Below are 23,854 nucleotides of genomic sequence, written 5' to 3'. Positions count from 1 at the left end.
TCACACTTAAATCTAGCGGGTTATATGGTAGCACCGAATCAGAATAACTTCGAATTCTTTATTTATTTCTTAATGGGGGCTTCGCCCCCACACCCCCTGATTTTTTCATCCCCCCATACCCCCTCCTAACCTACCTAATCACCCTCAATTTTTTAATTTTTGTCACAACATTCATTACAATAATTACACAGAACAACACAAAAGAAACTACCTTATTCTGTGGAGTCCTTTTCCTGAGGAGGGTATACTTGTCGAACTCCATTCTTACTCACACTACAATCATGCTTTAATTTAAAAAAACCCGCAAATTTAAAACGCTCATACTCATAAAGTTACAAAAAAACGGCACCTCCGGTCACATACAGAACACTCGCGGGAACTATTAATACATTAATCAGGAAGCAGTTGCTATGCAGTATGTGTACTGCGCATGCGCGCTAAACATAAGCGCTACGAAATTCGCACCATCCGCACATTGACGGGAAGTAGTTTTTATTTTCCCCGGTAGGTGCTCTGCACTACCCACACCCTAAAAAAACAGGCCACGCCTCTTGGGAGCTATTGTAAAGATTAGCCAAAAGCTTCTTATAGCTTACTTGGTATCTTGACCCAAGAAGAGCCCTAAATTTAAGCTAAAAGAACAGGCAATTATTACCATTTTTTAAAATTAGTAACTATTAAACCAAACTGTGCTATAACAGCTGTAAATTTGCTGTGGAAACGATTTAAAAAAAATAATAAAAAATTGTCATCCGTATTATGCAGCGAATATTATTAATTTCTAGTTATACTTTCATTCAGTTATGAAAAAATTGGATATCACGAATGACATAACTTTAGTAATTGAAATTAAATTGGGCATTTATTTTTATCTCTAACTAAAGTAGTTACTGAAATTACATTAACTGAAACGATTTTTTTTTACAACTTATAAAATATTAAGGTAATCCTCTTAAGAATCAAATGATTTCTGATACAAAACACAAAATGGCATGTAAAATTTAGAATATTTATTGACATCAAATTGAAGATTTCAACTCACTATTTTTTTGGATTTCAGAAATTAAACTACTGGCACGATGCTGCTGGTTGTAATTGGTTGGCTTATCAGCATCGCTGCTCCACTTTGCTGCCAGTATCCGTAAGTATCGTTTATTGTCATTGTCTTTCTAATTTTTTTTTTTTTTTTACTTTTATAAAGTAGTTTTTGTGAGGGAACAAATATTAGATAAAAATTCGGTTTTTAAAACTTCCATCATATGCTGATATGCCATCATAACAAAATAAAATGTATTTTTAATTTATGGTGCTAATGGTGCGCACTGTTGGCTTCCAGATGGTTGATTTTCAGATCTTTTTGCTTCTTCCATGGCAAAAAAAAAGGTCCTATAATTTGCAATTTTGCAATTAAAGCAGGCCACGTGTCATTCAGGGTTAAACACGGTTTGGGCACCTTTCACTATTTGGGCATCGTTATGTTACAAAAAAAAATGTAACAAACAAAAAATAATAATACTCAGGGATTAGTTAGCTAATCCACTTTAGAGTGGTTCGCGTAAACTGGATTCGTTCACTTTAAAGTCCAACTACCATAATTAGGTGCTTTATTATAAACAATTTTTTCTAACATGTAAAAAGTAGTCATACGCAGGATTTGAACCGGGTACCTCCCAATTACAAAGCCACTCTCTTGTCCACTAGACCAACACCAGCTCCAATTCGTTAGAATACATTATTATTACATTATTAATTAAATGTTTTAAGCAGTTATTTTATTGATTTTTTTTCCTCTGTTTTTCTTTAATTTAATTTTTCCCTTTCATAGAGTGAAGTTGCAAAGAGTAAACGTAGGAATACGTAATTTTAGTGACTACATTCAAGAAGTAAGCATTTATAAAGATTGCTTAATGAACTACATTTCAAAAATGAAATCTGGACGACTGTATTTAAGCAATAATCTGAATGTAAGTGCAACATTATCACCATATTTTGTTTTTTTTGTTTACGTCGCCAAAAATTAATTAATATTAGTAAACACGAGTTTTTTTTAGCTGACTCTAGTCCTTCATTCTTTTACAATCAGTTGAAGAAGTTCATCAAATGCTAAAGATTGCTACTCACTCATAAATAAATCGCTAAACCTTCCCTAATTACTTTGTAGCTGCGACTTAAAGATGTGTATTCTACTAAAGTTACCAATTAGAAGCTGCCGTCAAGATGACGAATGCAGTGAAAATAACTAGGCAACTATGATGAGTTCACCAATGGATGTACTCGCATAGGAGATAAAAAAGCTCTTTAAATGATCCCTAATCGTTGCTATTATACTGGTGAGCTGCTGCAGGTTGTGTTAACACTAGGTTGGGCTGAAAAATAGTTTTATTAAGTATTTCTCTAATATGGTGTTTGCTACAAAGTTGTTTTTATGGCGGGCGCCGCATTCCTTTGGGTCGGCGGCGACGATTACGTGCGGGGGAAGGAGCACGTAATTTCTCTTTTTAATCAACATTTTAATTTATTTAATTACATCTGTTTCAACCGTAAAGGTATACAGAACCAAACGTAAATAAGTTTCCAAAAAAATGAAATTAATTATAAAAAATAAATAAATAATAATAATAATAATGGCTTCACATAGAAAACAAATTAAAAAATAATTATAATAAACATTTAAAAAATAAAATAAATAAAATAGAACAATTCTTTTTCAACTACATATTTTCAGGAAGACAATAAAAATATCTATTTTAGTCATACTTTTGGATCACTAACAGTGAGCAACTGAATATAGATTTCATTACTGCTATATTACATAGCCTATAAATTGCAATAACATAGCAGTCGTAGGGCTGAGGCCTTTCTACAGGAACTTAATGTTTGTTAAAACCAGACATATTCCAAAACAAACACTTCATTTTAGGAACAGTAACACACTTAGAAGAGACATGAGAAGTATTTATTTGGTCTTTCTGACTAAAAAACTAGCTATAGCCGGCTGAATAGGTTTGTTTTCCTTCCTTTTCCTTTTAGACCCCATAGACACAAAAGAGGTATCAGTATCATAAAGTTCCTGGTCATCATCATCTGTCGTATGTGCTGCGGTGTCTGGATTTTGGCTGTTATAGTTTGAAAGTAAGGCGCCACGGTAGCCGAGCGGTTAAGAGGCGAGACCTGCAAAGCTAATATGCATTGTGGTATTGGGTTCGATTCCCGGTCTAGAGGCCTTGGATTTTATTTAAAGGTTAAATGAGAAATAGTAAAGTACGTTTGCTAGTCGCCTCCGTCCACGACACCTAGTAAATAGTAGTTGGACGTTAAGCCCTGCCTGAAAAAATAGGTGATTACTTTACTGATAGTTTGAAAGTATAGAGAAATTACTGGCGTTCTAGGTGAGCAAATTGTTCTCTTTTCCGCTTGCACTCCAAACTATACCAAATGTTTAGAAACTCATAGCATCCATTTTATCTCAGGTTATGTTGTAAATAGATATTTGACGGTGTTAAAACAATCCCTTATCTCGGAAAGTGATCAAAAGGAAGGCCACTTTCTTCTGTTTGCGTGTGGCTGCATTCAGTTCAGAAATATGCGCTCTAATGTCCAGCATGTAAATGATTCAGCACCGGCCATTAAATCCATTCTAGAATTAAGATATGTGTAATTTATGTTGTGTCACCTTGCTTGCTCAGCGCGACAACTGATAGAAATCTGATGAGAGGATACCAACCAGCGCTGGCACTCTCTAGGTTAAAGGAAGTGTTCGGGAAACAAGAAGATCGTGGGGCCAACATCGTTTTAAACCACGTAAATGATTATCAGGATGGGAGTGTGTGGATCCCTTACTAAGTATTCTGATAATTAACATATCCTAATTCAGGGGAGGAACTAAGCTCTCCTCTGAACTGTGCTCTGTATATATTAAAGACATTTTCGAATTGCCAGTAGTTTTCTAGGCAGTTTAGAAAGGGGTTTCTTTTGAAATAAAACGTAATGAGTTAGAACTATCTGTCACCTGGATTTAAAATCTTTTATCAGTGCAAAGCTGTTTTATTGTGGTACTGAGTAGCTGTGTTGTAATGCTTTATTCTACATTATCCTTTAATTATTAGTGAACATTTATAATGTTAAAGTCAGTTAAAGTTTAGTTAAAATCTAAGTATATATTGTTGTGAATATTGCAGTAAGATAGAGGACTTCTACAATGTGTTCTTATTTTACTTATAATGTCAATAAAATATTCAAATTTCTACATTAACCAATGAATTCTGTTTGCTAGAGGCTAGAGGTAATCTTTACCTAAGTTATCAATTTATGAGTTTGGCCGTTCTACTGTTTCAGTAATCCTCCTACTATGGAGTGCCTAAGTACTTAATTTGCCGAACCAGAGAATCGAAATACTCGTAGAGCTTTAAATCCCGCAAACCGGTGCGCTAGTGGTCAGAATTGTACATTAACGTGTAAAGCATTTGTTTTTGTTAAATTAAATTTATCTAATTCTTGTCACTAAGAGAATTAATTGGAGAAAAAAATCGATTGTAGAAAATTAATTTTACAAACAAAAATGTTTTTGTAGGCAGGATAAGGTCTGCAAAATAGTTACCTTTGTTGATACTTAATTTTGAAAATTCTATGCGATCTCTATTTCTTTTTTCCCTATAAAATCAACTGGCTTATAATTATAATAATAATAATTTATTATTATTTATTTATTAATAACTGTTTAGATAGAAATGTATACAACAGTGAAATTTGACCCAGTAAACCAAAAAATATAAAATAAAACTGTATGGATTATTTATTACTAATAAAGAATAAGCACATAACTTTGTAAAAACCAAATAGAAAATTCCATATAAGAATAATAGTAATAATAAGAATAATAATAATACTGTATGTCTAATATGAATAGTGAAAATACTTGTGAATTTAAAATTGTTAGTATCGAATTTATTTATTCTTCTTATTTGGGAAATTATGTGTCGTTTTTAAATTGCTTGCCCTAAAGGTAAAGCTTATTTACTCCATTAAACTGCTAATTCACAGTCTCCTTTGTAGTTTACCTTTCATATTTATTAAGTTTTCGCCCATCTTGCCTTTTTCCTATAAATTAACTTCATTCCTTCATTAAATACCTGTTTAGTGCAGCTTGATCTTGTAAAATTACAACGAAAATATTTGGTAGAAAAGTGTATTATGTTGTTGGAATCCGGTAACACGGTGATTTATCAGTAAATTCTTCAAATTGTTTCATTAACTTAAATGATAACCATGCTTTAATAAATTCTCTAAAACAAAGCGTTTTTAAAGTAAATAAAAATGGCTTCCAGGCTGAATATTTTGGAACCATTGGTCTTGGTACACCTGTCCAAGAATTTGCTGTAATTTTTGACACAGGTTCTTCAGTTTTATGGGTCCCATCGAAAGAATGTCAATCACAAAGTTGCAGTAAGTCAATTAAACATTATTTATGTAAATTCCTGTAATTTTTAATATTTAAATTAAATGTATCTTTTAACATTTTGTAGAAAAACATAATAGATATGAGAGTACAAAATCATCTACATATACATCTCTGGCAAAAAATATATTCATTGAATATGGAACAGGACGCATTACAGGGAAAATAGTCAAGGATACTCTTACGGTAAGTACGAGGGTCGTTTAAAAAGTCAGTGCAAAGTCAGAGAGATAGCACCACTGGCGCGTATCGAGGTTATGTTTAGTTAGTAGCATCTCTTGGAAGAACACACACCAAGTTTCAGCCAGATCGGTCTATTTCTTTGTGTTTGGCATTCGTTTGAATCGAGGAAGTCAAATGATTTTCAAAAAATGGACGAAAAAGAATTTCGTGTGTTGATTAAACACTACTTTATGAAAGGTAAAACGCCTCAGGAGACTAAAGAGAAGCTTGATAAACATTATGGTGACTCTGCACCTTCGATTAGAACAGTTTATAAGTGGTTTCAAAATTTTCGGAGTGGCCATATGGGCACAAGTGACGCTGAACATTTTGGACGCCCTGTTGAGGTTACTACTCCAGAAATCATTGATAAAATCCATGATATGGTGATGGATGACAGAAGTGTGAAGGTACGTGAGATTGCTAGTGCTGTGAGCATCTCGAATGAACGGGTACATAATATTTTGCATCAACATTTGGACATGACAAAGCTATCCGCAAGATGGGTGCCGCGATTGCTCACGCTTGACCAAAAACGAAATCGTGTGAAGTGTTGCAAGGACGGTTTGCAGCTGTTCCAGAAGAATCCGCAAGACTTTAAGCGTCGTTTCGTCACTGTGGATGAAACATGGATAAATCACTACACTCCTGAGACCAAAGAACAATCTAAACAATGGGTTACCAAGGGGGAATCTGCGCCAAAAAAGGCGAAGACCGTTCCTTCGGCCGGAAAGATTATGGCGACTGTCTTTTGGGATTCGCTAGGAATAATCCTCATCGACTATCTGGAAAAGGGTAAAACTATTACAGGTGCATATTATTCATCGTTATTGGACCGTTTGAAAACCGAGCTGCAAGAAAAACGCCCACGATTGGCCCACAAAAAAGTCCTTTTCCATCACGACAACGCACCAGCTCACACCTCAGCAGTTGTGGTCGCAAAATTAATGGAAATAGGGTTCCAACTCGTTTCACATCCCCCCCTATTCTCCAGACTTGGCTCCCTCGGGCTACTAGTTGTTCCCCAATATGAAGAAATGGCTGGCGGGAAAAAGATTTTATTCAAACGAGGAGGTGATTGCAGAAACAAATGGCTATTTTTCAGACTTGTACAAATCCTATTATTCGGAAGGGATCAACAAACTAGAGCAGCGTTGGACAAAGTGTATAAGCCTAAAAGGAGACTATGTTGAAAAATAAAAAAGGTTTACCCCAAAAAATTAAGTAGTTTTTATTTTTGCACGGACTTTTCAAACGACCCTCGTATTCGCGTTCTCAGATTTTGTTCTGTTTTGTTTACATTATTGTTTTAATATTTCTTATTTATGCTCAGTTCACCCACCTCTGTACTTTCACAGTTTACCTAATCGTGAACTTAATTTTTTTTTTTCTATTGTAACTCAGAGGATCGAAATGTGTTAAAACTATTTAAAACTTAATTTCGAAAATTTGGAACGAACGTCTTGCTTAGAGTAAAAATGTAAGAGATCATATCTAGCAATGTCTTGCAAGAAAACAATTCTCCTAACATAAGATGGACAATAGAGGCCATGTTTTCTTGATATTCCTGAAGAACCAATTCGGTTTCGCGTATCCCACTTCTTATAAAACAGACAAGAAGTATATTTGCCATTATTACAGAGCTCTGCTTGCGAAGCTCTTTGTGAAGGAACCATAGTTGTTATTGAATCGTACGTTCTTATTTTCCAAAATTATTCAGGCGCATGGGTGGCGCAAAACCTTGAATGAATCGTCGGGAATCCAAAACATATGAAAGCGGCCAAAATGGCGAGAATACGTACTTTTAATTTCTTTAAAAATGGGAAAAAATTATATGTACATCATTTCATTGTCAAAATTGTGGCAACTCAATATGAAAAGAGCAAAACATAGGATTTCTTCGGACAAGTCTAATCTCAAAGCATTGTAGAGTGTAAGTGCATTTATTTGTGTAAAATTGCTTTAAAAAATTGTATCATGCTAAAGAAAAGTTCAATCAAATACCTTCAAGCATGATGAGTATTGCACCAACTTCCAAAATTTATACTCTCACATCAAAATTGATGAATTGTGCCCGCTACTGAGTCCAAATGAGATCTTCAAATTCCAATGTATATATCATTTTTTTTTTGTAAGAAAATAGAAAAATATTACTTTCAAGACTTTTCGCACACAGTGAATTGCTTCATGGATGAATTTTCTCTCAATTTTGTCCTTGAAGTTTTAATATTTATCATTGAAGAAAAACCATCCAAGTGCTTCGTTCTATTAATCGTTTTATCGCATTCCGATGAAGTAATTACTGCGACCTCTCCTTGTAAGTTCCTAAAAAGCCAGGGACCCAGTGTTGACAAACATCCAAGTATGAAGCCAGCAATCAGCAGGCAGCAGGGTTTACAGCTCTTGTTTTTATTTTTGGCAATAAACTTCTTTAGTGAAGATCGAAATGAAGTTCATAGTACATTATTGCGTGAAGGGCGTCGTTCTTTTTCTAAGTTTTCGGGATAATATAAATTTATTTATTAAACCGCTGATTCATCGATTCTGCCATACCTTATCTCTTTAGATATTATTATTTTTATCGTTTCAGATCGGAGAACTGGTAGTAAAGAATCAAGAATTTGCAGAAGCAGTTTCACAATCAAGTTATCCATTTATGATTTCTAAATTGGATGGAATATTAGGACTTTCATTTCCAGAAAATTCTGTGTATAAGAATACAGTACTGAACAATTTATTAAGTCAGCAATTATTGACAGAACCAATATTCTCCATTTATATTAACGGGTAACGTAGGTAAATTTTATTTCATTGTTAATAATTTATTGCAATAAATTGTTAATATGAAATTATTTTATGGAATTAGGTATATGATATTATTATTTTTAATTAATAATATGAATTTAGTAACAATATATTGTTAATTTTATCTATGATTCTTCATTTATTATAAATGCTATAATAATGGTTATTGATTAAACTTTCAGAAACCCAAATGATGATTTTGGTGGCGAGATCATATTTGGTGGTAGTAATGCAAAACTTTTTCAAATTGAAACTTTGCAGACAAACTCTATTGAACCTGGAATGTTTTGGGTTATCAAAGTAGAAAGGTAAACTACCTCAAAAATATTGAGTTATTTCATTTACCTTTTTTTTTTTTTTTTTTTGTATAAGTTGAATAAGTAGCACTTAAATTACATTTAACAGTATAGTCTTAATGGTTTATAAAAACTCACTTATAACAACTTTCCAAGATCCAGATTGTGGTATAATAATAAAAATAAAATATTTAATTATTATTTAAATTTCATTTTATGTTTTTGTTTTTTATTTTTTGCGCGTGAACATTTGAAGCCATTGGCCCAGAGTGTTGTTCATTCACTGGGCAGTGAGTTGTTAAATGCTTCTAGGGAGGAAAAATTATTAGGTAGGCTGCTTTAGAACGTTAATCTCCTCTCTAGAATACAAAACATTAATCACTGAACCAAGATCTTCCTTATCCAAGTATTTGGCTTTTAATATTCCTCGCATGTATGTATTTGAGTTATATGTTCTAACAGACAGTCGGCTATAACTTGACGGTTTAGTGACAAGCAAGTTCCTAATAAAACAAACTGTATCTAGACAATGGCATCGTTTGATGGTGTAAACTCGAAGTTACAAGAAAACCTATGTGTTGTAGCTTTGAAAGAGACAATCTTGTCAAAATCAGCATGAATGAAAACCAGGACTTCCGCGCATAAGTCCAGTAAGTTAAACACTCAATTCCACCCAACGTTATCGCAAAATTATTGCCTTTGACTCTAAACCGTTAAACAAGCAGACCTCAATAGAATCATTGGGTTTGCGGTGACTATGGATCAATTTATCTGGAAGGCGGGTATGGTATAATGGTAATGTAAACGTGGTTAGTACATATGAGATTCCCAGATAGAATATGGTGTAACTACCTTTAATTTGTTGGAACAATGTTAATAGTTAATAATGACCCCTCGCCTAGCCGCTAAGCTCCTCCTGAAAAGATATGAGATTACTTATTTAATTTTACACAGACAATTCTTTATCAGCATTGTTTTTATTTTTATCCTTATTTTTTTATATAAATATCATATTGTGCTTTAGATTAATTTTAATAATGACTGTAATAATAAATTTTTTTAAAAATATATATTCCAGTATTTCTACTTCACAACAATCCACCAACTGGTGTCAGAATGGATGTAAAGCCCTCGTAGATACCGGCACTTCTTTGATTGTTGGTCCACGTTATGTAGTAAATAATATCCTAAAATCTATAGGAGCAAAATTGCTATATGGACTAGGATTTGTAAGTATCTACATAAAAATAAAATATTTTTTCTTTATTATTTATTAAATTTTATTCTTTGGAAATTTAAAAACAATTAGTCATTATTTATTTTTATCCATTAACTATTTTGTAATTCCAAACGATATTTTTTCCCCCCTAAAGCTAATTGTTCACACTAATTTATCTTAAATCTTTTGTGGAAGTAAACTTCTCCTGTCTTCAAATTTTTCTCTAAATTTACAAGGTTTTTAATACCTTTTGTTTAATTTTCTAAAGACAGAAAAATAGTTTTCTTTCTCTCTTTTAGACAAATGTTATAATTCCAAAGTGTATTTGCCATTACATATGTAGTTGTACAAAATAACTAGAGAATAATACTGCAAGAGCAGAATAAGAGTCATTGAATTCACTTATAAAATATACAAATATTTTAATATTAATAATATTTTTAGTAATATTTTTTTTAACAAATATTTTAAAAGCAATAACGAAATAATATTTTTTAATTATTATTTAGGTTGACTGTAATTATATTAATAGCTTACCTTCTGTTACTTTCGCTATTAATGGTAAGGATTACATTCTTAAAGGAGAGAATTATGTTAACAAGGTATGATATTACTTTATTTTACTTTAGGTCTAGATGGGTTTTAGAAAGGAATTAGATTTGTTTGGTAGAATTAAATAAATAAATAAGCTATTTATTGAGCTATGCAACAAACTCATAAATCAATATTAAGTTTGACAGGATTAACCATTCTGATCATAAAAGCTATTTACTTTAGTCACTGAGGACGATAGAATTTATAGTTTTAGTGAAAATTTTTTTAAATTAATATAGTCCTTATTTGAATAGATTTTTTGTACATTCTAATAGAAACTAAATTCACAGGTTACAGAAAACGGACAAGAATTTTGTATTGTTGGGTTCACGTATGTAAACAATATACCTGACGGATTTTGGATTTTTGGAGATATATTTCTTAGAAATGTGTATACAATTTTCAATGTTCAGGAAAAAACTGTTACTTTTGCTGAATTAAGAAAATAAAATATCTACAAATTTCACAGAAACGCTAAAATTTTATATACCTAAATATTTATTTATTTTTTTAATTTACAACTTCTAGAACGCATTCTGTAACTCATTCGGGATTGCTAGATTTCTAGTCTTTCTACGACTGCGTTGGTGCAGTACTTAAGTGACAAGTCCTGGTTGATTGCATATAAAGCTGCTCCTCTTCTCTATGCTTTGAATAATATCAGATTTTTTATTTGGACCACTTTCGTCGTGTGCATCAGTTGTTTTATCAGTATGGAAACGATTCTTCGGAGAGTTCTTTGTTTTGGAACAACTAATAAGAAAGTGCTCACCTGATGTATCTCGTACCAGCTGAAAATTCTGCTCTTGCCTAGTCTGTTTCTTGAAGTTAATCATTATTACAGCTTGTCTTCGTCTGTATATGAGATCGCTAACAACGAATTAGCCTTCTACGATCAGCTACTTAACTTTCTGAAAAGAACAATTCTAATCCTCTACATTGGAACATTTTATTTTATTTATTTATTTATTTTTGTGGAAAAATTATTATTTTTTATGACTAGGCAATTTCCTTGGACGCCTTGTGCTCGTGTCCATCAATCTATCATGTCGTTTTTTTGCAAGGAAGCATTCTCATTATTAAATTATTTATGGCTAAGAAGCTGAAGACAGCGAGAAAATCGGTTCGTTCACATTAACTACTGACTATCTATTGGTTATCTATTAGATATTCCAGAACATATCGAGTTATTTATTTTTACTGGCTATGATTGTCTCTTTTTTGAAAAGCCAAGCATTGGATAACGACTCGTATATAGCCAATATATTCCTCCATCCCACAATACAAGTGAAGGCTTCCAAAATTGCGTGCAGCCTGATTGTTGGAGCAATGTTGATAAATTAGGATTTGGTTGTGATGCATGCAAGATTAACATAAGGTAAAATTGTAAGAAATGAGGATACAGTTTTCTGTGTTCCACTAATGATCTTCAACTCTTTGAAGATATGATTATAATCATATCGTAGATTATGTTTTGTTTATTTCCAAAACATATTTTTTAATTTTTTACTCGGAAGCCCATTACCATAGTTATTTAAACAATCTAATAGCATTTAGTAGTAATATTCAAACTTTTTGTTTAATTACAACTGAAGAATTCGCTTTTATATGGCTGGTCGAGATCAAGCTAACACTGGCCGAAAGTTGACTGGTTATCCTGTTGGTGGTTTCCAAGAGAAGGTAACGAAACGTTGGCCATTCGCCGAAGCAATAGAGAGAAAGAAATCTCTGTTCAGAGGTAAAGGAAAACCACCGCAAACTGGGCCGGCAGCCACACCGAGTTTAGCTGCGTTTGCTGAACCCAAGCCGGAATCTAAACCCGTGCCAGAAGTTAAATTAGAGTCACATCATAAACAAGAGCCGGAACACGGACTACAGAAGGAAGATTCGCGACCACCTGTACAGAATCCAAAGTTTTTAACTGTACCATCAAGAGAGGCTTTAAAAAGAGCAACGCTTCCATCAAATCCGGAAGCAAGTTTAGAAAATCAAAGGCATCCCGAAGAAAGTAAGACTTCTATTACTTTATTTACTAAATAATTGTTGGATAAGATGCTGAGTAGCAGCCTTAACCCTCTTTTGCATGTTCCTCTTTCTTGGAACGGTGAAATGTTGGAATAATCTTATAACTAGTGACTAAGTGCTACAAAGATATTGCTATTGTTCTCATCGGCTGTCAAGAATTGTCAATTGATGTGTTAAATGAACGAAATAATAGATATTACAACGTATAAGATCAAAATTAAAATAAAGTTTGACTTTTTCACAGAATTATACAATATTTAAATTGATTATTCTGCGAAAAACAATTAAGTTAGTGCGTGAAACTATTTGCTATTCCACTTTAAATACATTTCTATTCTTTGGCAGTTACAGCCGTTTATATCTGGTACTTCTTCAACTTCTAATCTTTCTTTTCTCCGTTCTTTATGCAATAACTTTTCAACATCAAGCACACTTCCGAATTCACTCTTCACGTCATGATACAAAATGAATACTGTTTACTTTTTACAATGGAGATATCACAACGGCATTTTGTAAACATTGCAATAATGGCCACTTATTTCTGATCCTTAATAAATCTCTTTCACCAACTTCTCTCAAGTTATCTTTGTCAATTTATAAAATCAATTTATATCCTATTTCGGTGATTTATTACAAAATCCTTCAAATCCACATTGTATTTAACAAAACTTAGGACGTCTACTACAGTTCATTGGATTGTTTACATTAAATTAATTTAAATGCACCATTGACTACTTATTTCTAAAAATATGTTTAATAACATGGCAACGATGAGCGTTATTGTGTACCTTAATCGCAATCTTGAAGCCTAGAATCAAAATCATTTAGAATTCTTTCTATTGGCTTCAGTAAATTTGTAGAAAAATTAAAAATAGTTCTAAGTGATTTGTCAGTGCACTAAACTTGGGTATTTGGGAATCAACAATATTTTACAAATATTTTTTCCAAAGGGCCAGAATTTTTTTCCACCTGATGTAGTTAATAATATTAATAATAATAATAATAATAATAATAATAATAAACTCTAATCAGGGAAGGGGTTAGCTATGAGGTTAGCATACTGGACTCCCACGCGGAGGTCCCGGGTTCGAATCCAGCAGCTGACCCTTAGATTTTCTCTTCCTAGGAGCTTCTTACAGCTCACTATCCGGTGATGGACAGTGTTGTCTGTAACGAGAGAACACTGTCCGGAGGCCGGCAGTGCACTGGAAAAAGCTCCGGGCGCTAATAACCTCAGCTGTTGATGCGCAAAAAAAAAAATAAACTCTAATTGAACCTAATCACATAAAATTCTTAATAATTAAACTCTGAAACTAAAAAATGTTTGAATATACATTAACATGTTGCGTTAACATATTTACATAATAAAGCCTTGTTTATTATTCCTGTCTTATCATTACAGAATTGTAAATTTCTTAATTTTATTTTATACATTGTTTAAGTAATCGAAATAAACTTTGTTTTGTGATTGTTTGTTATTCTAGATGATCCAAGAATTGTTGGCCAACCTCACAATAGATTATCACTCCCGGCGCACCAAACCGCTCGTCATCCAAGTATATCGCCGCATATTCATTCTGTTACTGGCGGATTTATGAAATCTGGCGACAGCAGTATTATTGTGAGTAATTTATAATAAATATATTTTATATAAAAATAATAATAGTAGATTTAATCCGTGGTAGTGTGCGTGTTTTTTGACTTGTATCTAACTGGTTATTTATTTTCATTTATCATCAGTGGTTGATTAAGTTTGCTGTGGAGAATTTTATTTCTTTTATTCTTCTGTTTCACACTAATTGGCTAAATATGTGGATGAAAGACCAGTCAGGTATTCAAAAAAACTCTCTGGTTACGACGGAAAATACCAACGTTATTTATCCACCACTGCGTACCTAAACCAGATCGTCAAAGTGAATTATTTTTGTACATTCCTGAGTCTAACCAGTATGTTACTTTTATGATTATTTAAGACCATATTAAGATCATTATTGACCGAAATAAGAATCTTGCTTTTCCGATGCCGATAATTTTAAATGAATATTTGTAAGATGAGTGTACCAATACTTCAGCGAATTCTTGACAATTAGGACAACGAAAAAAGAACAGGAACAAATTTAAAAAAGAGTAAAATATAATCTCATAATCAGATCTGCATCAAAAATGAAGATGGAAACCTTAATTAAAAACAAACCAGCTCTAACAAGTATCATATTCCATTCAGTCGCTCACCTCTGTACCATATTAATCACTGACGTGAACACACTTTCGTACCGAAACGTTTTGCTTGTAGAGAAAGGATGTATTTTTCAAGGCCTACCTCAAAAAAACTAACTCTATTTTTAAAACATAAAGGAAGGACGAAAAAATGTTCAACAAATAAGCAATAAACATCAAATGAAACTTTAATTTCTATAAAGATTTGGTTTTTACAGCTTTTGATATAATTTGTATTTAGTGGATAGACTACAGATGTTTGTTGTGATGAAAAAACAAGTACCTAATGTCCGTTATCAGTGGATATCTACATATATTCGTATTAAAGCATATGATGATAAATATCTCTTAGAAATTCAAGGATAAATTTAAGCCAATATCTAGGACGTTGCTTAAGGTCAATTTATCCGAGAATTTTTTTCACATAGATCTGAAAGCGGTCCACATCGTCTAGGCGATAAATGAATTTAAGATAATGATATTTATGATCATTATTATACTTCAAAAGAAGTATTGTCTCAAATGAAAAGTGAATTTAAATATATCAATTTTAATCAAATAAATGTAAATAAACCACTTTAGTTTTTAACACAGTGTATCTAGTGGAGTTCCAATCTTAAGATTTAAGGCGGAGTTTAAGGGTTTAGAAAAAGAGGAAGATGTAAATTCAAGTAAGCGCTCTGGTAATTACGATGGTCAAATTAATGGATTAATGAACTTTGTTATCACTTTATTAACATAATGTGTAATTTTTTATTTATTGATTTATTTTTTTAAAGAGTATGAAAAGGCCGTCTGTTGTGTTACCTTCTCTAATGGAAGATGAAAAATATTTTCATGATTTAGTTAAATTTGGGGACCTTCAAGAAGTTAAAGAATTTTTAAAACAAAGACCAGAATTCAATATAAACTGCACAAATTTTCAGGTATGTTTCATATTGCAAGTAAATACTTGGGAAAATTTTAATAGAATTTATCTAATTAAGGGCCTTTTTTTTTAACTACAGAAGTTGAATTCAAGAACATAAACCCATCGTCATGTGTTAATGTTAGCAAAGAGAATGTTATAACAATCTTTAGATATTTATTGAATGCTTTTATGCATCTTTGTCCTTCACATAATCAGCGGTTACTTATTTTAATTACAGATTATTTTGACATACTGATCATTTAACGTTATATTGGGTAAAACACAGTAATAACTGTAGACTTCATCCTTATGGCATTTATTTAAAAAGCCTTTTCTTATAGATCATCGTGAAAACGTTTGCCACCTTTTAAAACAAGATCTATTCTAAATGCACTACTAGAAAGACCCAAGCATTTACTCGCGAAATCCTAACACGGATGTAGTGGTGTTCAATGGTTGGATTGTAGTCAAACGTCATCAATTGAGAAGAGCTCAATTTGACAATAAAGTTTATTTGGGCGATTTTGGAAACTTTGAAAGCGAAATTTATCAAAAAAGAAAGTATCTTGATGGTCATTGTGTGTAGATTTCCATCTTTGTTGGCAACAACTTAAAGGTTTAAATGTCCCAATGCCATCTTTTGGGGGGGGGGGGAAGTTGCTTTCCCATTTAAAATTATAAGACTGATTAGAATGACCTTAAGTCACACAGTTGCTAAGGTGATGGTGCAAGGGGAGCTGTCATGTTCCTTCCCTATAAGCCAGGGCCTAAGGCAGGGTGACCCAATGTCGCCTGTGCTGTTTAATTTAGTACTGGAAATGGCCGTACGTAACAACAGCACCACGAGTACAAGTGGATCTATCTATAATAGAACGGTCCAATATCTGGCATATGCGGATGACGTGGCTATCATCGCAAGGTCTGCTGGAGCTCTAAAGGATGCATTCGCCGAATTGGAAAGTGGTGCTGCACCGTTTGGTCTAAAGGTAAATGAGCTCAAGACGAAGTACTTAGTAACCACAAGAAGGGCAAGAAGGTATGGCAACCTGCAGGCTTCACAGCACAGTTTTGAGGGGGTGAAAAGTTTTAAGTATTTAGGAGCTACGCTAACGTCCAAAAATGAAATAAGAGAAGACATTATAAATAGAATTGCTGCAGCAAACAGATGTCTGTGGGCGTTGAGCGCAACCCTCCGAAATAGAAATGTGTCCCGAAAGGCCAAGATAGTGATATACAAGACCATCATAAAACCTGTGCTCCTTTATGGCTCAGAAACATGGACTCTTACGGCAGCTGATGAACGTGCTCTCCGATGCTGGGAAAGGAAAGTATTAAGAATAATTTATGGCCCAGTAGTGGAGAATGGCACGTACAGAAGTAGAAAAAATGCAGAGTTGATGGCATTGTACGAGGAGGCAGAAGTGGTCAAAGGTATAAAGATCGGAAGACTACGTTGGCTGGGACACCTACACCGGATGGAGGAAGGAAGAGCTCCGCGAAAGGCCTATGAGGGTCATCCCGGTGGGCGTAGACCTAGAGGGAGGCCGAGATTGAAATGGCTGGAGAAAGTGGAGGAGGACTTGGATAAGCTACGCGTCAGACAGTGGCGAAGGAAAGCAATGGATAGATCCGACTGGGATAAAGTGTTGAGTGAGGCCAAGGCCCTACAAGGGCTGTAGCGCCGAAGAGTGAGTGAGTGAGAAGTTGCTTTCTTTCTTTGCTGGAGAAATAGAAATCAAAGTTGAAGAAGAAGTTAAGAATCTCTGATTCCAATTCCAGTTGGTATCCTCGAAGGATATAACAGCTGATAAAAAAATGATTTACAAAAGTCAACAACAATGGAAACAACTTATGTTTTCGTAGAATGCTTTTAAGCTCATACTTATTTATTAATTTTTTCAACTTAAAGGAAAAAAAATTGGTTCTCACAAGTAAAACATTCATTTTTGCTTATAGAATTCTAGCCTCATTATATGATAATTTTATTTAATTATTTTTTATCATGTCCTAGGGTGTAACTGCTCTACATATAGCAGTCAAATCAGGAAACGAAGAATTAGTACATTACCTATTGGAACATCCTCTTATAGACATTGGTGATGCAGCACTGCATGCTGTTAAAGATAATAATATTGATATATTAAAAATGATTTTGGAAAAACAGAGATCAATATCTCCATCTGCAGAATTTCTAGCCTGTCCAGATTCAGCAGAATTCCCAGACAGCTTAACACCTCTCATTTTAGCGGCAATTTGTGGTCATTATGAGATGATTACAATACTACTGGATAGAGGACATAGTATACCTAGGCCACATAAACCTCGTTGTTTTTGCAAAGAAGAATGCCTGTAAGATCAATCTTTTTATTGATATATTTCTATAAAACTTAATAATTCTAAATGTGAGCTACCAAGCATTCCAGTTTTGTTTTTAAACTCTTTGATTAAATACAAACATAGACTGTACCGATTTCTAAATGTCGTGAGAATCGATAGTTAATTTTCTTTGTTATCTAGAGGAAAAAATAGTAACAAATGTTTTCTCATTGCAACTGTTTAAGGTATTATCGACATAAAAATTGCTGCTTATCCAACTTGATCCCGGCTAATCTTTAGAATAGCGCCCCAGAGGCGTGGCCTGTTTATTTTTAGGGGGTGGGAAGTACAGCGCACCTACCGGGGAAAATTAAAACTACCTCCCGCCAATGTGCGGATGGTGCGAATTTCGTAGCGCTTATGTTTAGCGCGCATGCGCAGTACACATACTGCATAGCAACTGCTTCCTGTTTAATGTATTAATAGTTCCCGCGAGTGTTCTGTATGTGACCGGAGGTGCCGTTTTTTTGTAACTTTATGAGTATGAGCGTTTAAAATTTGCGGGTTGTTTTAAATTAAAGCATGATTGTAGTGTGAGTAAGAATGGAGTTCGACAAGTATACCCTCCTCAGGAAAAGGACTCCACAGAATAAGGTAGTTTCTTTTTTGTTGTTCTGTGTAATTATTGTAATGAATGGTGTGACACAAATTAAAAAATTGAGGGTGATTAGGTAGGTTAGGAGGGGGGTATGGGAGGCGAAGCCCCCCAAAAAGAAAAAATCAGGGGGTGTGGGGGGCGAAGCCCCCCATTAAGAAATAAATAAAGAAGTCGAAGTTATTCTGATTCGCTGTTACCATATAACCCGCTAGATTTAAGTGTAAATATAAAATAAAGAAATAGTTTTATATTTATATTTGAATATGGCGGGTTCTATAGTAACAGCGAATCAGAATCACTTCGAATTAGGCCACGCCTCTGGGGAGCTATTCTAAAGATTTACCTTGATCCCTTTAATATTTAATAGTCTTTTAACTAAGTTCTCAAACAATACCTCAAAAAGAAACCCCTTACTTAGCGAGCCATGAACTGTTTTTTACAACATATGTAGGTTTACCAAGTCTTGTTTCTTATTTCTCATAAAGCGAAGTTAGAATTAATCCTTATTTAGTAAATGTTGCCAATGATCTATTATTTAGCAACTGAAAGAAATAATTCAGGTAATCAATGTTTTCTGTTACCAGAATGTGCCTGAAAAATAAGCGAATACTTATCGAACGGAATTGATTATTAGTTGATAACTTCAAAACTTTATTTTGGTGGCTACATTTTTCTGTAATTCTTATTCTCTTTCTCTATAAAATTGACCACTTGTCGTTTCCCCTATTTACTTATTTTACTACTTATTTTTTTAAATTAATATTTGGAAAGAACATTCGATGAAGCAGAACCTAGTTCAGTCTTCAATATTATAAATATTATAGAAAAATAAGCAAATTATATAAAGCTGTAAGTTTGGGGTTGGAAAGAATCTGATAAGGTTTATAAATTTGAACGTTTTTTTCAAAAAAAAGTATTTAGTTTGCCTCAGAATACCCCAACCTACATATTGGGCTTAGAAATAGATTCCGAATCTCCATTTTTACACAGAGACTGCATTTTAAATATATTAGGAAAATAGCAACAATGGAAAATGGTAGATATCCCAAAATACTGTCGAATGAGTTGATTAAAAGAAACTTGTCTTGGGTTAAAAATTTGAAAATACTTTTCCAGAAATATGATCCCAATTTTAATTTTGATAATTTTGATTTAGAATGTTTAATTAATTTGAATTGTAGATTTCAAAAAATTTGTGACAAATTGCAGTATAACTTTAAGCAGAATTTTGTAATTAATGCTAGAAACTCCTCTTCTGGTAGACTGTACAAGGAACTGAGCTATGATCTAGGAGAAAATAAGTTTATAAACAATGAGTACTCTCTAGATCAGATCTCCTGGATTATAAAAGCGAGAGGCGAACTTATGTACCTTAATTATAGATTTTTTTAGAGATGATGAAGGTTCCCTCTGTTCTTTGTGCGATATGTCCTTGCCAGAGAATACTTTTCATTTTCTTGCTGAATGTCCGGCACTTAAACAGTTCGCATTCGCTTTTTTGAAAAGGAGAGTCTCACAAAAGAGCAGCTAATAACATATCTAAATGGTTATCGCAAATGGCATCCAATTATAAATTTTTGTAAGCAAGCCTGGAATTTCCGTCATAATTACCTTAATTCAATCAGAAAATAAATAATGGTATAACGCAATGTATTCTGTAATACTTTATTCTGTTAATGTTTATTAATTTTTATTCTGTATTATTATAATGAAAGTTTAAAGCAATTTTTGAAATGTTTAACTATATTACTGTAGGCAACAATTCCACGGATGGTCCTTTGGACCCAGTGCATGTCTTTTATTTATTATGTTTAGAATGAAATTACTTTTGTATTTATTGCTTTTTTTTCTAAAAATTTATTATTATTAAAGCTGTAAGTGTCTGAAGAATGTTGAAACTTCTATAATCCATTAAATAAAAGAATTATTGTGAAATTAAAGAAATGTTTGGGCTGTAATCTCAAAAATCATAAATTTATCCAGATAGAAGTGAATTACATTTATTATATTTGTTATATGTGTTAAAGTTATGTCATATACATAAAACATGCACTGCCCAAGTAGTTAATAAAATAGATTGCTTTAATGTATTCCAGACGTATACTTCAAACACATGATTCACTATCAGTTTCTTCTGGTAAGCTTCAAATTTATAAAGCACTGTGTAATCCAGCATATATCTGCAATACAACTGATGATCCAATTTTGGCCGCATTTAAATTATCAAAGGAGCTTAAAATTGCTGGAGCGGTGGATTCACTTTTCAGAAAGGAGTATTATGAATTATCTGAACAGACAAGAATATTTACAGCTGACCTAATGAGTAAGTATTTTTGTTATGTTTTCTATTTAGAAAATTTTATTATAACCTTCATAGGAGAATATTTCGAAAAAATTGGGTTTAATGCAAGTGAGTCGATAATATCGTTCGTTTTTTTTTTGTTCCTTCACACCACGCTTTTGTTCTTTCATTTTAACCAGTTTCATTTTTCATTCATTATCACAGATTCCTTTATCAGTTTGTTGTTCATAATATGACTTTTATAAACAAACTCTGTCAGGTTCTATTACTTGTTGAGTTTGACGTGGCAACAGAATCTTCAATAGTGGAAGTAAAATAATTGAATTCTCTACATCAAACTGATCAACGGATGAAAAACCGAAACCCTATCAACAATAAAGAATATCATGTGCTGCGACGGTTGAAATCATTATGCAAAGTACTAGGCCTTCTGCAAAGGTATTCCTCCTTATTTACACTACATTTGCGATCATGAAACGGATTGACTATCCCCTGATTGATGGGATACCATTTACGAGTTCTTGGTGGTATGGGCACAGGAACAAATTACACATCAGCCATCTTGCTTCTTCTTTTTTGGGCATAGGTAACAGATTTATTTTTGTTTTTAGTGGGTATAATTTCTTTATTGAAGAAGTTTTAAAATCAGTTCGCATCGTGTTTGAACATACTATGTGCTAGATACAGGTTTCGAGTACAGGTACGAGTTTAATCTGTTACAAATTTTCGGCTGAAGTTTCTTAAACAATGATACTTAATTAGAATAATGATAGTTTTCTTCTTGAATAAGAAGCCTACTATTTATTTTTTATCAGCATAACATCGCTGATGTTTCCAGCCTAACCTATCCCAATGTTGGGACAAACTTTTACAGTTAACACCTGCAGATGTTATTTGATGTTAATACATACATATGTATCTGTTATTTGATGTGTGAAAATACTGGGTTGATTTTAGCGTACACAATCTCTTGGTTCTATTTAGCTCAGTCGTGTTTATTTACTTAAATATTCAACGCGAATTAACTGATGTTATTATATACTTTTAATAAGTGCTGAGGAAAGTTTAATAACAAATTTAACTCTTTAAAAAATAGTTTAAAAGTAGAACAATATAAAAATGTAGGGTTTTAGAACTAGATAGAAAAGCTTTAATCTTACGAAGGTAAATAAAATTCATAGGGCAAGGTCGCAAAGCGGACACACAAAGAATGCAATAAAAGTAGATAGATAATTGAGTGGTAGATAGGCTGTGGAGCTCGATAAGAGCCTGCCTTTGTATCAAAGGAATGAAGGAATTGGGTTAGAAAAGAAAGGAATTTAATGGATGAATTTACTATCACGTCTTTATACATGTATATTTGCCTTTACACCATCTTTAAATAATATTTTATTTATAAAATCAAAAGCTTTTAATAAGAATTGCACCATTTCGCTACGAAGACATAATATTCTTCACCAACATATAGTATGTGCTTAAGTCTGTAGCAGAGCTAGCAATGTGAATGTATTTAAAAGTTATAGAATGAATGCAAGAAAACGATTACAGAAGGATTACGTGATTTTAATTTAGGTTAAGCTATAAGGATGGCAGGAATATAGAGTACTGATCCATCCATTAGTTGTAAGTTTGTATGTAAATAGTTGTATATAGTGGAGGGATGAATGTGTGAAGCGAATGTATTTATAAGTAAGAATGGAAAGTGAGTAGATATTCTAGTGATATGCACCTAGACGATGCTGGCTGTATGGCGAAAGCCAATGCCAAAAAAAGAAGAATTGATGATTAGGCCATGGTCCTTTTAATTTATTTTTTTGACATACACAACTGTTTCATTTTACAAAAATATGTCAAATATATTCATTGTTTATGTGCTTTGGTTTATACCGATATTTTTTTAAACTATATTTTCAATCAACTTTTTAATAGAAGTCCGAAATGTTTATGCATTCCTCTTAAGAACATACATGTATTATATTGTTCTGTCTGATTCTCTATCTATTCTAAATAGCCGAAATCATGTTAATTTTAATTTCGAACGATTTTAAAGTTCAACCCTACATGAAGATTTATTCATTCTTTCACGTTTTCAGTTTTGAGTTTCTTCAGAGAATATTTGTTTTGAGAAGCCTTATTTTTGAAAAAGTGGTGTTTACAAATGGAATGCTGATCAGCTAATTAACATAACAGAGAGAGAGATGTTCAATCTCTCTCACACACGCACCCAAATGCATTATCATAAATGTATGTACGCACTTATCTTACATACAGCACGCGTTCTAAACTGGCATGCAAAAAGAGCACACGTATGTGTTATACAAAGAACTCAGGCGTTACAAAAGAATAGTAATCCTGAGGCAACAATGCAACAGAAAAAGGCTCTGGTGCACAGAATTTAAGACATGCTTATAAACTTTAAATAACCAGTTAGTTAGTTAGATTTGCAATGTCTTTTGGTTACTTCAAAGTGGTTGTACTCTGGTAGATAAAGAAATTCTCCTTCTTTGTTTTATTAAGGTAAAATTACCAATTCTCGTTCCAATCCTCTTCGCAAATTGCTTACTAATTTATTGACTTAGATATTTTTTAAGGTGACCGCAGGCTCTCTTCGATTAGATCGTCAGGCTCTTCTAAAACAACAGACAGAATTAGGTATTTTTTTTAAGATGTCCCAGGTGGTAAGAAATCTGTATACGGATACTATTGCTACAGTTTGGAGTCAAAAAAGGTTGTCTAGTAGCATTGAAACTGAAATGGGCGTAAAATAGTGATAAAATTAAATAAAACTGTATTCAAATTCTGGCATTTACGGATGATTTGCTTCAGATAAAAAAA

The 23,854-nt window shown here is 33.0% G+C and overlaps 2 protein-coding genes across 8 annotated transcripts in view; both read left to right on the top strand.

Moving 5' to 3' along the window:
* The first annotated feature begins 706 nt into the window (after positions 1-706).
* Positions 707-11,061, top strand: LOC141457104 (cathepsin D-like). The gene is made up of 10 exons (XM_074133634.1): positions 707-943; positions 1,061-1,141; positions 1,826-1,964; positions 5,325-5,442; positions 5,523-5,641; positions 8,268-8,464; positions 8,665-8,790; positions 9,857-10,007; positions 10,507-10,599; positions 10,882-11,061. Exons 2-10 carry the CDS (start codon positions 1,080-1,082, stop codon positions 11,038-11,040), a joined length of 1,164 nt encoding a protein of 387 aa, XP_073989735.1. The 5' UTR covers positions 707-943; positions 1,061-1,079; the 3' UTR covers positions 11,041-11,061.
* Positions 11,062-12,113: 1,052 nt separating this feature from the next.
* LOC141456633 (short transient receptor potential channel 4-like) overlaps positions 12,114-23,854 on the top strand; it is a 31,556-nt gene continuing 19,815 nt past the window's right edge. For 6 of the 7 annotated variants that reach the window (XR_012459899.1, XR_012459898.1, XR_012459897.1 and 3 more), the window contains exons 1-5: positions 12,114-12,599; positions 14,101-14,237; positions 15,613-15,759; positions 17,755-18,092; positions 20,814-21,040. Coding sequence is in view for 4 of the 7 variants with exons in the window: in XM_074132750.1 (XP_073988851.1) it covers positions 12,200-12,599; positions 14,101-14,237; positions 15,613-15,759; positions 17,755-18,092; positions 20,814-21,040 (1,249 nt within the window). In the remaining 3 variants the exon portion in view is untranslated. The remainder of the gene's footprint in view (positions 12,600-14,100; positions 14,238-15,612; positions 15,760-17,754; positions 18,093-20,813; positions 21,041-23,854) is intronic. The other variant, XM_074132747.1, reaches the window with a different exon arrangement.

This window comes from Rhodnius prolixus, unplaced genomic scaffold (assembly GCF_049639745.1).
Source record: "Rhodnius prolixus isolate KJV_2025 unplaced genomic scaffold, Rpr scaffold_10, whole genome shotgun sequence".
NCBI classification, from domain to species: domain Eukaryota; kingdom Metazoa; phylum Arthropoda; class Insecta; order Hemiptera; family Reduviidae; genus Rhodnius; species Rhodnius prolixus.
The sequence above is the reverse complement of the archived record's forward strand: the minus strand, read 5'-3'. Positions and strand labels throughout refer to the sequence as shown.